This window comes from Cololabis saira, chromosome 5, assembly GCF_033807715.1.
Source record: "Cololabis saira isolate AMF1-May2022 chromosome 5, fColSai1.1, whole genome shotgun sequence".
Taxonomy (NCBI): domain Eukaryota; kingdom Metazoa; phylum Chordata; class Actinopteri; order Beloniformes; family Belonidae; genus Cololabis; species Cololabis saira.
The window spans coordinates 49,980,931-49,994,635 of NC_084591.1; the positions used below are offsets into that span (position 1 = coordinate 49,980,931).

The 13,705-nt window shown below is 45.0% G+C and overlaps 1 protein-coding gene across 3 annotated transcripts in view; it reads left to right on the top strand.

Annotated features, from left to right (window-relative positions):
* siah1 (siah E3 ubiquitin protein ligase 1) overlaps window positions 1–9,028 on the top strand; it is a 75,337-nt gene extending 66,309 nt beyond the window's left edge. For all 3 annotated transcript variants that reach the window (XM_061722338.1, XM_061722337.1, XM_061722339.1), the window contains 2 exons: window positions 882–1,178; window positions 7,099–9,028. In XM_061722338.1, coding sequence (XP_061578322.1) covers window positions 882–1,178; window positions 7,099–7,470 — 669 coding nt within the window. In that variant the 3' untranslated portion in view covers window positions 7,471–9,028. The remainder of the gene's footprint in view (window positions 1–881; window positions 1,179–7,098) is intronic.
* Window positions 9,029–13,705: the final 4,677 nt, after the last annotated feature.

Here is a 13,705-nt window from a genome sequence, read left to right on the forward strand (position 1 = left end):
ATGCACTTCGAGAAAAAAGTGGAAATGTCGAGAAAAAAGTCGAAATGTCGAGGAAAAAGTGGAAATGTTGAGATTTAAAAGGGACAGGAAAAAAGAAAAAAAGAGAAGTAAAGAAAAAAGAAAACAAGGAAAAAAAGATCTAAACGAAGAAGACAACAACACTAAAGATGTAGAACCTGGAGGAGATGATAGATGTGCTGCTGGGTCTGTGACTTGTTTCCATATCAAGTTAAAAAATGAGAGTGAGAGAAGATTCAAGTGGCAATGCCTTTTTTTTTTTTAGTTTGCCTCGGCGCTGCTGAAAAGTCAGCTGGAGCCGTGAGCAGCTATGAAGAGACAGAGCTCCTGGTAGATCTGGTCGTTCCTTATCTCCGTCTAGATCCCTTTTTAATTCTCTCCTCAGCCACCAGGTTTATGAACATCTGCACCTCAGAGTTGGATCATGAAACAGACTTTTGCTGCCGTTGCTGGTTGAATATAATGAACCAGAATCCGTCAGAGTCTCCTTCTCTGATGTCACATCCTGACTCAGACGTCTGACTCCAACCCCGCGACCAATCGGTGGCCTGTAGTGTGATGACGTCAGATACAGCCGACTCAGCAGCTTAGAACCTCAGCAGAATAGTTACAGAAAAGTATCTACTCGGCACGTTACACCCCTAGTGGTAAAGAACTAAACCGAGTGGAGTCGGACTGAGTAGGTACTAGTGGAAAAGCGCCATTCCAGCCCCGTTTATGGTGTTTGTGTTTATCTGAACAGCTCTGCAGGATCACATGTGTTGAATTTGTGAGTTGTTTTTGAAAATATGCTCAGTGTTGGACTGAGATTGTGGATTTGCTGAGCTGAAATAGACGTGAAAAGGTGAAATGTTTTGTTCCAGGTATGCTCCAACTGCCGGCCCAAGCTCACCTGCTGCCCCACCTGCAGAGGCCCCCTGGGCTCCATCAGGAACCTGGCCATGGAGAAGGTGGCCAACTCGGTCCTCTTCCCCTGCAAGTACGCCTCGTCGGGCTGCGAAGTCACGCTCCCTCACACCGACAAGACGGAGCACGAGGAGCTGTGTGAGTTCCGGCCGTACTCCTGCCCCTGCCCCGGCGCCTCCTGCAAGTGGCAGGGCTCCCTGGACGCCGTCATGCCCCACCTGATGCACCAGCACAAGTCCATCACCACGCTGCAGGTACGACACATGGAATCATGCCCCCTTCTACCCTAGAGAGTTAAACACAAGTCCATCACCACGCTGCAGGTACGACACATGGAATCATGCCCCCTTCTACCCTAGAGAGTTAAACACAAGTCCATCACCACGCTGCAGGTACGACACATGGAATCATGCCCCGTTCTACCCTAGAGAGTTAAACACAAGTCCATCACCACGCTGCAGGTACGACTAGTGATGCACCGAAATGAAAATTTGTGGCCGAAACCGAAAATAATAATAAACACTTGGCCGAATACCGAACAATACCGAACATGGTTCTTCGCAGTTTTTCATTTATTTTGCCAATTTTTTCACCATTGCATAACTCAAATACATTTGATTTAGGCATGCTTTTAAAAGAAAAATATCTTTTACAAAATTACAAGGTAGAAAACATTTGTTGAACATAAAAAACTGAACATTTTTTAATTTCCCAGCATTTCTTAAATATTCCAGCAGACATTATACCAGCAAAGAACAATAACTTAAAATAAATAAATTAGCAAAATACATTTTTTGGCCATCTTTGAGCTTACGTTAGGCTTAACTGACTGATCATTGTAACATAGGCCTTAAAACAATAAAAATGCATTAAAGCGCTCAGGGTTTTTTATCATTTCAAATGATAAATCAAACTTGTAGCTGAAAGACTTTGCAGATGTGCCCCCTCTAGATATTTGAGCAGAACATTCATTGCAAACAGCCATTCTTGTTTTATTCTTTGCCACTCTAAAATACTTCCACACTGCTGACATGTTTGCACCGCACCACTTCACTCCACGCTCTTTTATCTGTTTGATTTCGTCATCTAAACGCACCTGTAATAGATTGATTTATGTTGTTTTGGTTCCACCTGCTGGTGAATGTTAGGTAAAATTCTTATGTGGTTAGTTTTTTGTTGGCCAACAGTTTATGTGGTGCGCAACCATTACGGGAGTGTTATGTGGTTAGTTTTTGGTTGGCCAACGATTTATGTGGTGCGCAACAGTTACGGAGCGGCCAGTCTATTTATATTACAACGCCGTTATTAATTGTTCGGTTTTTTTCCCACTTATTCCACCGAACACCGAAAGTGTTTTTTTGCCATTTTCGGCCGAACAATTTCGGTTACCGAACATTCGGTGCATCACTAGGTACGACACATGGAATCATGCCCCGTTCTACCCTAGAGAGTTAAACACAAGTCCATCACCACGCTGCAGGTACGACACATGGAATCATGCCCCGTTCTACCCTAGAGAGTTAAACACAAGTCCATCACCACGCTGCAGGTACGACACATGGAATCATGCCCCGTTCTACCCTAGAGAGTTAAACACAAGTCCATCACCACGCTGCAGGTACGACACATGGAATCATGCCCCGTTCTACCCTAGAGAGTTAAACACAAGTCCATCACCACGCTGCAGGTACGACACATGGAATCATGCCCCGTTCTACCCTAGAGAGTTAAACACAAGTCCATCACCACGCTGCAGGTACGACACATGGAATCATGCCCCGTTCTACCCTAGAGAGTTAAACACAAGTCCATCACCACGCTGCAGGTACGACACATGTGGACACAGGGAATCATGCCCCATTCTACCCTAGAGGTTTAAACCTACATGCCTTCAGTGTGTGATCGTTAACCAATGAAACTATGAAAATCAATTCTTTGGTGCATATTTTATATATTTCAATTGGTGAAAATTGCACACGCGAGGTCCCGTTCATCGCTGCTTGCAGCTTTAATTATTATTAGGGCCCGAGCACTTACAGTGCGAAAGCCCTATTGTATCTGTAGGAATTCTACACCTAAACACCTACACCTAAAACATGCTGGATAGGTCTCTCCAGGACCGGAGTTGGAGACCCCTGTTTTTAAGATCTCCTTTCAGCAGTGATTCATGCTAAACAATGTACAACAAAACATCAAGCTACCATAACAATTGTTCTGTGTTTATTTGCTTTATTGTGTGCAATGTGCAGCTAAATCAAAAATGATGCACGATTTCTTTCACTTACAATGAAAGTTATGGCTAATGGTACAAACCTTTTGTCAGTTTCAAGCTTTTAAGAGAATAAGTTGTGGATTTGTATTGATTTTTAAATTATATTTGTTATTCATCATAATTTGATGGGTTTGTACAACCATCCATGCACACACACCCATTTCGTTTCCAGCAGTTCTCCAGCAGCAGGTATATGCCCTGCTCTTTACAAACTGCCACTCCTTTTTGAAAAATTCCACTTGGAAAGAATTTGACCTGGTGTGCAGTTTGGAGAGGCTTGTTTCTGAGTATGTGATCCAGATGTGACGTCCCAGCCTGATGCTGATGCTGGATCCTAACAGCGCCCTCTGCTGGAGCACAAGGAGAAAAACACTTGATGTAGCTCAGTGGTTCTCAAACTTTTTTCGTCATTCCCCACTTTGAACAAGTGGGGATTTTCAAGCCCCACTTGCCCCCGTCGCCCCAACAAAAATCTTGACGAATAACTTCAAATTATTTTTAATGTATTGAAATTAGTAGCACAAAGTATATCAGTCATATTTGATACTGAATCAAAATCAAACACAACAAATAACATAAAGTTCAAAAAGAGAAAATAAAAGTGCAGTTGTGCTATCATAACTTAATTTGCAAAAACATAAACAAGTGAACTTTCCCTGCATTACTAGTGGCTGCAGTGTTGCCTGTTTTGCACTGCACATCCTTTCAAAACGGGGTTGCAGGCTGGAAACTGCCACTCTCAAATCATGCTCAATGTTGAGCTGGGATCTGTACTTAGTTTTTAGAGAAGCAACAGCTGAAAAGCTTCTCGCAGAGATATGAAGTGGCAAAGGGAAGAATGATGTTGAAAGCTTTCTGTCCGATGCTGCAAATATTGTGCCGCTGTAATTAACAGTCCAACGTCAATCGTTGTTTTTGCACTTTAGTTCCAGGGTACATTTTTCTCCGGTCCCCTAATGCTTTTTACCGTATTTTAAGGACTATTAGGCGGATATAAAGGTCTTTTTTTATTTTTAAATGTACCGCACGCCCAATGACGCAATGCGCCCATAGTATTATTATAAAGGCTTATTTATGGTTCCGCGTTACACCGACGCAGAGCCTACGGCGTAGGCTCCGTGTCGGGGCGCCTGGAGCGGACGGAGCGACTACCGAGAAGGAGACGCTGCTCCCGGGGGAGCTGCGCCGCAGAGACGGGCCCGAAGACCGGAGGAACCACCGCCCGAGCGGGAGCCGAAGCTGCTGCGCTCGGGCGGCGGGCTCCGTCGTTTACTGTTGAAGGATTGTTAAAGAATAGATGCGTGGGTTGACGTGTCTGCTGGGTTGGACTGTTGTTTGGGCTTTTGCAAAAGCCGGCATCATTTCCGAGGGGCCGTACGGCAGGAAAATGACTCGGCTATCAGCGCGGCCAGAGAGCTGTGGGCTCTGCCCGTCGCAGCTCATCAGTTCTCCCGGTCCCGATCAGCCTCGGATGAATGCAGAAACGGAGGATGGAGATTTCGATGGGTTTGATTAATTTAATAACTTAAATAAAGCACAATCAAACTAAGTTTTGCTCCCGGTCTATTTTTAAATACCACACTTGTATGCTTGTGTGTGTTTGTTTGTGGTTGTAAGGCGGCGCTCCGTGTGTGTAGGCGGCGCCTTTTTGTTCAAGCGCAATGTGTGTGTTTTAAACCCAGAAATGACACACAAAACTGAGGGTTTCCACACGGCGTGCCGAATGGTCGCGGAAATACGGTTTAGCTATTAATTATTGCTATGTTTGTGTGTGTGTTTTGTTTAGTGAATTATCTTTATTGTCAATAGCATTTATAGTAAAATAGGCATGAAATTGAAAATTTCCTCCCGTTTGTCGCGCCCCACCTGACATGTCTCCGTTCCCCACCAGTGGGGCGCGCCCCACACTTTGAGAAGCACTGATGTAGCTGAACTCTGTCTCAGCTCAGCTGGTGTGGAGGACAGACTGATGAACGCTCTCACCACACTGACACGGCTGAGGATCCTTCACATGTCAAGAATCCATTTGATTCCTATTCTTAAGATTCAGAATCCATTTATCAAGATTTGATTCGATCCGATTCAATTTGATTCCGATATTGATTTGGGTTAGGGTTATTAACCCTTGTACTGTCTTTGGGTCAAGGAAGGGAGGGAGGGAGGGAGGGAGGGAGGGAGGAGAATTGGGTAATTTTGACCCAAAGACAGTACAAGGGTTAAAACAGTTGCATGAATTATATGACTGTAGTTCTTTAACATATTTATACTAGTATTATGCTGAGATTCAACAGCTAATGCATTGCAGCTAATGATGCTGTAAGGACCAATCAGCTCCCAGAATGCTGATAGAACTGCTTTCAGAAACATCGTGGGTCAGAATTATCAAACAGATCCAGGGAGGAAACAGAGACGGATCAAATCGGTTTTAGTTTTTCCCACATTCCTTTTAATTTTTTTCTATTTTCTATATCGGTTTTTAATTTTTGAGAATTTGGTTTTTAGCATTTTATGCAAATGTAACCCCAAGACAGTAAATAAAGTAATGAAATATAGACAATTTATACAATTATAACTGAAAACTCTAATGTTTTCATACCTTTAAACATATTTAAAGGCAAAAACACAGCAACAGTTATTCTTGTGTCCAACAAAACATTCCTTTTTTGGGCACAAAAGTTGTAATGCAATGATGAAAAAAAAAAATCGGCAACACAGGCCTACACACTGAGTGCGTTCACATGGGAAGTTTAATTCAGAATTAAAATTAAATCCGACTTAAAATGAGTAAAAATTACCATGTAAACACCTCATTCTGAATGAAAATGGCCATTCCGAATTAAACTTAATTCTGAAGTAAGTGGTTGGTTTATTCCGATTTTAAATCTGAATAGAATAATTCCACGATCATGTATCCACTCATTCCTCTTTAAATTAATCCCGGTCTTTCTTTCTGCTCGTTCCCTCCCCCGTCTGTCTCCATGACGCTTATATTCCACGCTGGGCTGGTTTTCCAAACAAAGTTTCAAGATGCAGCACGCAGTAAACGCTGGTCAAGAGCAGAGACCATTTATTTAATAAATAGAAATCATTAAAAGAACAGATGGAAACAAAAAAATTGTTAGCGGTTAAGTTAGTTTTTCTTCCGGTAGTTTAACTTCCGATCCCCCCCCTATCCAATCAGAACCTTCCCAACCCCCAGACCTTCAGAGGAATTGGAGAAAGACCATCAAACGTGTTTTCCATGTAAACCTCAATTCAGAATTACTATTTCCATGTAAACTCTAAGGAAAGTAGTTTAATTCGGAATAATTTATTCCGAATTAAAAAACATAACGTTACGGTGGCCGTTGGGCGTAATCCGCTGTGACGTTGCATCTGTGACGTCGTCGTCCCTCTAACCCAGGAGTCGGCAACCCAAAATGTTTTAGAGCCATATTGGACCAAAAACACAAAAAACAAATATGTCTGGAGCCGCAAAAAATTAAAAGTCTTGTATAAACCTATAAACCAAATGGGGAAAGGCGAAATGTTGAGGAAAAAAGTCGAAATGTCTAGGAAAAAAGTTGAAATGTCAAGATTAATGTTGAAGTACAAATCTCGAGAAGAAAGTCGAAATGTCGAGATTAAAAAGGAAAGGAAAAAGGAAGAAAAAAAAGCAGAAAAAGGAAAAAGAAGAAAAAAAAGAGAAAAAAATAAGGAAAAAAAGGTCAAACATTTTTGAAAAATCTCCAGGAGCCACTAGGGCGGCGCTAAAGAGCCGTATGCGGCTCTAGAGCCGCGGGTTGAGACCCCTGGTCTAGACGGTGGAACTGAGGTTGGGGGTGAATCAGCAGCTTGTTTTACTGCACGGAGGTGATGATAAAATGTTGGTTAACTGATTGTCCGTGCGTGTGTCTGTCCAGGGGGAGGACATCGTGTTCCTGGCGACGGACATCAACCTGCCTGGCGCCGTGGACTGGGTCATGATGCAGTCCTGCTTCGGCTTCCACTTCATGCTGGTCCTGGAGAAGCAGGAGAAGTACGACGGCCACCAGCAGTTCTTCGCCATCGTCCAACTCATCGGCACCCGCAAGCAGGCCGAGAACTTTGCGTACCGGCTGGAGCTGAACGGCCACCGGCGCCGGCTGACCTGGGAGGCCACGCCGCGCTCCATCCACGAGGGCATCGCCACCGCCATCATGAACAGCGACTGCCTGGTGTTCGACACGTCGATCGCTCAGCTGTTCGCCGAGAACGGCAACCTGGGCATCAACGTCACCATCTCCATGTGCTAGGAACTCACGAGCATCCGCGTTACTACGTTAGGGCATTTTCTCTTCTTTTTCTTTCTTTTTTTTTGTTTTACGGGGTCAAATGTGTGTTGACCCCGTGGTGCCTCCCTCATCTCCCCCCCTGAGACGTGAGACTGAACTGTCAGACTGTCAGCCGGCGAGGCCGACCAGGCCGGGGGGGGAGGTATCGACTGGATGACTGAAGGAGTGCGTCCAAAAGAAATAGAGAAAAAAAAACAAAAAAAGACATAGCTGTGTAGTGATGGACTTTTGAAACATGAATTCACCGGCGGGCTCGTGGAGACGCAGCCTCGTCTCCGGTGGTAACCACGGAAACAAACTGAACTGAAGTTTGGACTTGCTCGTTCAACTCTGTCTCGGAGCGGGTTTCCCGCCTTTTCTCCTTTTAGTGTCTCAGTTCTTGTCTCAGTCATTTCAGACACTACAGCGGTGGAGCGACCGGTAGCAGCTCTGGTGCTCTGCAACCGGTAGCAGCTCCGGTAGCAGCTCCGGTGGCGGCTCTGCAACCGGTAGCAGCTCCGGTGGCGGCTCTGCAACCGGTAGCAGCTCCGGTGGCGGCTCTGCAACCGGTAGCAGCTCCGGTGGCGGCTCCACGACCGGTAGCAGCTCCGGTAGCAGCTCCGGTGGCGGCTCTGCAACCGGTAGCAGCTCCGGTGGCGGCTCTGCAACCGGTAGCAGCTCTGGTGGAACGGCCAGTGGCAGCTCCGGTGGCGGCTCCGCCAAAGGACTGGTCAGCGTTCAGAAACCAGCCAGCTGCTCCTTTTTGTTTTCTCTCTCTCTCTCCCAGCACCAGGGCTGCAGCCGTCGCTGCTCCGTCTCACTAAACTGGAACCAGAGTCCGTTAAGAATCTCTCCACCTCCATCTGGGACCGACACGCTTTTAACGGTTTGGACTGAAAGTGTCGTCCATGGATGTTGTTGCAGCTCATCAGCTCTGGATGTTTCTCATTAACACGGTTTCCTCCATCACCCAGTTATCGGTTACAGGCTGCAGGTGTGATATCCATGAACTACCAGAGGGGAACACTGCATTTCACTTCTCTTTTGCAGCTTATTTCTTTAGTCTATTTTTTTCTCGTGTGTCTGAAAGGCTGGTCTTCTGTTTCCTCTGCTCCTCCGTCTGCCACCACGTCACCCAACCTGGAATAAGGGACAGTTTCTACTGTTAAAATGTTGCTATTACTAAATAGAGATTATCCTAATTATCTTTTTCTTTTTTTTTGTATTAAAAAAAAACAAAAATTTAAAGACAGTTGTAAAACTTGTGGCTAAACTTCAGTGTTTGTAGTTTAAAAAAAAAAGCAAGTTGTCATTCTGAAGTATTTTTTTCTTTCAGAGTTGGGATCTTTTCTTTTTTTTCACCTATATATGTGCTCTTGTGTGGTAAGTCTTTGTTTCCCTTTTTTTTTGTCTGAGGAGGGAGGGAGGTCAAGCCAATCATCCTTCTCTCTCCACGTGGAGTTTCAATGTTGCTGCTCTCCCTCGAACTCTGACATCTTTATGTTTTAATTTGTCATCAAATAAATCTATCTTTTTCATACCCGCTGCCTTTTCTCCGGTTCTTGGTATGTAAATCCTCCAGAAGTTTCACACTCAAATGGCGTTTTTCCAATAGTACCTACTAGTACCAGTACCAGTCTGGCCCTCGGCAGGAGGGTCCCCCCTTATGATCCAGGTCCTGGTCCAGGTTTCTTCCTCCTAAAGGGGAGTTTTTCTTGCCACTGTTTGGCTTAAGGTTTTTCTCCCTCTAGGGGAGTTTTTACCTGCCATTGTTTATGTAATAACTGCTCAGGGGTCATGTTCTGGGTATGGGTCTCTGGAAAGCGTCTAGAGACAACTTTTGTTGTATTAGACGCTATATAAATAGAATTGAATTGAATAGTACCTACTCAGCCCGACTCCACTCACCGTGCCCTCGTTTGTTTTCAATACCCAGATCAGCAGTAGGAGGTTGGAGTGAAGCTGCTGTGACGTATTTGATTGTGTGATCTAAACTAAGAAGACAACAACACTAAAGATGTAGAACCTGGAGGAGAAGATAGATGTGCTGCTGGATCTGTGGCCTGTGTTTGATATCAAGTTAAATTAAAGCTGCAAGCAGCGATGAACGGGCCCTCCACCCTTGTGCACGTTCAGGCGTACTGCAGTGGAAGCTTGTATGACTTGCATGTTCAGAATGGAAGCCTGATTAAATGTAACGATTTTGGGTCAAATTCAACAAAGTATGAGCAAGTTACAACAACTTTTATGCTCATGGCGAGACACTGAAATTTGACTACCTCTAACGTTGACGCCCTTTGATAAAAAGTTACAGTTTTCACTGTCAGTCATCGCCAATGTGTTACCTATTATGTGACCAGGTTTGAGATCAATACACTTATCTTGCTTGGAGCACAGATGCATACTACAAGACATGACATGACATTCCTGGTGCCAACAGGTGGCGCTACAACCGATCCTGAATATTCCACCATAGATGGGTCCAGGCTCAGACCAGATCAAATCATGTATTGCTGAATTACAGCCAATTGATGTTTCATGACGAGCCTTAAAAATGACCTCAAACTTTACCGGTTCACTACGGTCACGCCCTCTGGTAAAAACGTAAAAGCTTCTCAATTTAGCGTCGGCCATGTGTCTAGATTGTACAAACCAAGTTGTGAGCCAATCGGATAAGATCTCTAGGAGTCGCTCTTTCTCTGATGTCACATCCTGACTCAGACGTCTGACTCCAACCCCCCGACCAATCGGTGGCCTGTAGTGTGATGATGTCAGATACAGCCGACTCAGCAGCTTAGAACCTCGGCAGAGTAGATACAGAAAAGTATCTACTCGGCACGTTAGACCCAGTACTGGAGTTGAGGGGGGATGAGGGAGGATGGCATCCCCCCCTGAAATAAAAACAGTCCAAATCATCCCCCCCTGTAAAACTGCCATCCCTCCTTTCCATCCCTTATGTCATTTCATCAATGAATGTGGTTTTACTGCTATTTCAACATTTAGAGTCATCACCAGAAAAATAACTTATTTGACAATTTTCCCCTGTTTCAAGTAAATTTTCACTTGAAATAAGTAGAGAAATCTGCCAGTGGGACAAGATTTATCTTCTCATTACAAGCAAAAAAATCCACTGGCAGATTTTTCTACTTTTTCTACTCCTGCTATGTCATTCCTGCAGTATTTCTGCAGGTGTTTTGGTCACTGCTATTATTTGTAATATATTATATTATTTGTAATCAGCACAAATTATCTGTCCCCACATGATAAAATCCCCCATCCCCCCTGATTTTTTTTTTTACAACTCGAGTACTGGTTAGACCCCTAGTGGAAAAGAACCAAACCGAGTGGAGGAGAGTCGGGCTGAGTAGGTACTAGTGGAAAAGCGCCATAAGGTTCCCGGCGGAGTCTGGACTCTTTGACACTTGAGGAATACTGACCTTCAACATCCCGAGGAAGGAGGAGCTTCCATGTCCAGACTGAGATCTGACAGCGTGTTCCGGTTCTCGGGGCCCGGCCGGGGCGATGGGGGCCCCCCCACAGGTGCCCTGGTCGTCCCCGGATCAGCGGCTTCACCACTTCCCCTCGGCCTCCACTCCCAGTTTGAAGCATTTGCAAGGCGGTCCACTTCTTAGACGTGTTGTCACGGTAACTTATGCTGGAAAAATAATACTCATTGGGAGATTCTGAGACTCTAAAGTCATTGACATCGGAGTGTAGAGAAAAGAGAAACTCTTAAAAAATAGACCAATTACATTTCAGTTTTTGTTGGGGTTTTTTTGTTTCTCTTTTGTAATTCCCTTTTTGGATAATTTTTATTTCTGTCAGCAAAAATCCTAACAGTGGAAGTGATTGAATCAGGAGGAGAGGTAGAACATGGACTGATTTCAATTTTATTTATATAGCATCTATTCCAACAAATGTTGTCTCTAGGATCTTTCCAGAGACCAAACATAAACCCCCGAGCAATTATTACATAAACATAACATGAACAGTGGCAAGAATAACTCCCTTTTGTTTGATCCAGATGTTTGACCGTCCACTGGTCCATCCCGCCCTCTTCTGGCCATAAGGAGTATTACAGTATTACAGACACCACAGATACCACAGATCAGTGGCTTGAAAATGTGTTTCTATTTGAAAACATCCTCTAAGTTCTTATTTTACTTAAAGGAGCTTGAGGCTCCTTTTAAGGCCACGTTTACACGTAGCCGGGTATTTACAAAAACGGATATTTTCCCCTCTACGTTTTCAAAAAAATCCTCGTTTACACGGACCCACATGAAAACGCTGTTAACGTCAACAGTCAAAAAACATCAACAAATGACACGTGTGTAACTTCCAGTTGAGGCTGATTTATGGTTCCGCGTTGCACCGGCGCAGAGCTTGCGGCGTGGGGCACGCGGCGACCATGCATCTATTATAAAACGGGCGACGCGCATCGTACGGCGCGCATCGCCGCGTGCCCTGCGCCGCAAGCTCTGCGTCGATCTGGCGTGGGACCATAATTCAGGCTTTACTTCCAAGACGGAATATAAAACAGGTAAAATACAAGAAAATATTGACGGTGGCCAAACTAATTTTAAACACAGGTCGCACACATGACGCTGGTGAGTTTCTGGTGCATAATGTGACGTTCTGAAGCTTAAATCTCCGTTTTCCTCTGTTTTCCTCCGTTTTCCTCCGTTTAGACACAAACGTGAAAACTGAGTTTTTGAAAATCTCCACTTTGGCCGGAGTTTTCAGAAATGATCGTTTTTGGGGGCTTTGAGCTGCGTTTTCGTGTAAACGAACGGCCAAAACGCATGAAAACGCCTCCGTTTTTGCCCCGTGTAAACGGGCCTAAGAAATGAGACTCTCTATCGCCACCCTTCACCACGACGGCAGTTGGGGGTACTGCAGCCAACAGTGAAGCCGGCACGGGAGAACGGGGAGGACGCGCCTGCAGCGTCATGTGACGTCACATCCGCAGCCCAGCGCGGGAAATTCGGGACCGAATTGCAGCACATTTTGCAGCACACAGCCTGTTCAAGGCAAAGGAGAGATACACTAGAGGAAACATTCTTTTGGGTTTGGAACGCTTCATCTGACATTATTACTAGAAAACTTAAAATGTATACAGATTTTTTTCATAAATCTTGCCACAATCCGGCCTCAAGCTCCTTTAAGACGACAAACAAATTAGCTCCCTGTTGATCCACCACTTAAGTGTGGGCAGAAATATCTCGTCTCTCAAATGGACTGAGCCAAAAACGCAGGCAGACCTGAAATGTGTCTGTTTTTCTCCTGGACAGCAGGATTCAGGTTAAACGCGACGACTTCAGGCTGCGGAGGGTTTCTTCTTTGTTGCATCGGGTTCGGAGTCAAACTATCAGTCTTAGTCCTGGACCAGCAGATCCAGACTAAACCAGCTGATGGTCCAGTCTTAGTCCTGGACCAGCAGATCCAGATTCAGGAGATAAAATAACAAAAATCAAATTTTTTTCTTTATTTTAGTTTAAACAGAGGGAATGACTGCAGAGGGGTAAGCAGAGGAATCTTCTGGATGATCAGAGTGAGCAAACAAGTGTCTTACGTTACCGAGAAATACAAGGTTCAATTCCAACCGGGTCCTCAAACACTTGAACGGTGGGAGTAGTAGTGCACAACACCGGAACCTGCAGCGTGGGAGGGGCAGGGTAATGGCCCGGTCAGGCGGGGGAGAGATTTGTCCGTCAAGACTCCTCTCCCTGGCCCTGCCCCTTCTCAACCTTTCCCCGACCCTGCACCCCAACCTGGGACTTGCTGATTGGGCCGGAGCTTCGGGAGCTGCATGCTGGCCTGCTGTCCCCACCCCTGGTCATCCCGCTGCTGCTTCCACCTGCCTGCGCTTTGTGACCTTTTGCCACAATTCAGGCTTCAAACATAAAGATATAAAACTGTAATTTTTTGTGAAGAATCAACAAGTGGGACACAATCATGAAGTGGAATGAAATGTATTGGATATTTCAAACATTTTTTTAAAGGGGACATATTATGAAAAACACGTTTTTTCTTGTTTTAACATATATGAAGTGGTCTCCCCTCACCCTGCCAGCACTGGGGAGACGAAATCCCATGAATTTCTGCAAGGTCTCTGACCCCCGCCCGACAGAATCCCCCAGTGTCACGTGATTTTTTTTGAGCCGATTAGAATCTGCTCCCGTTGTTACGTCACGACAGGAGCAGATTTCCATAGGTC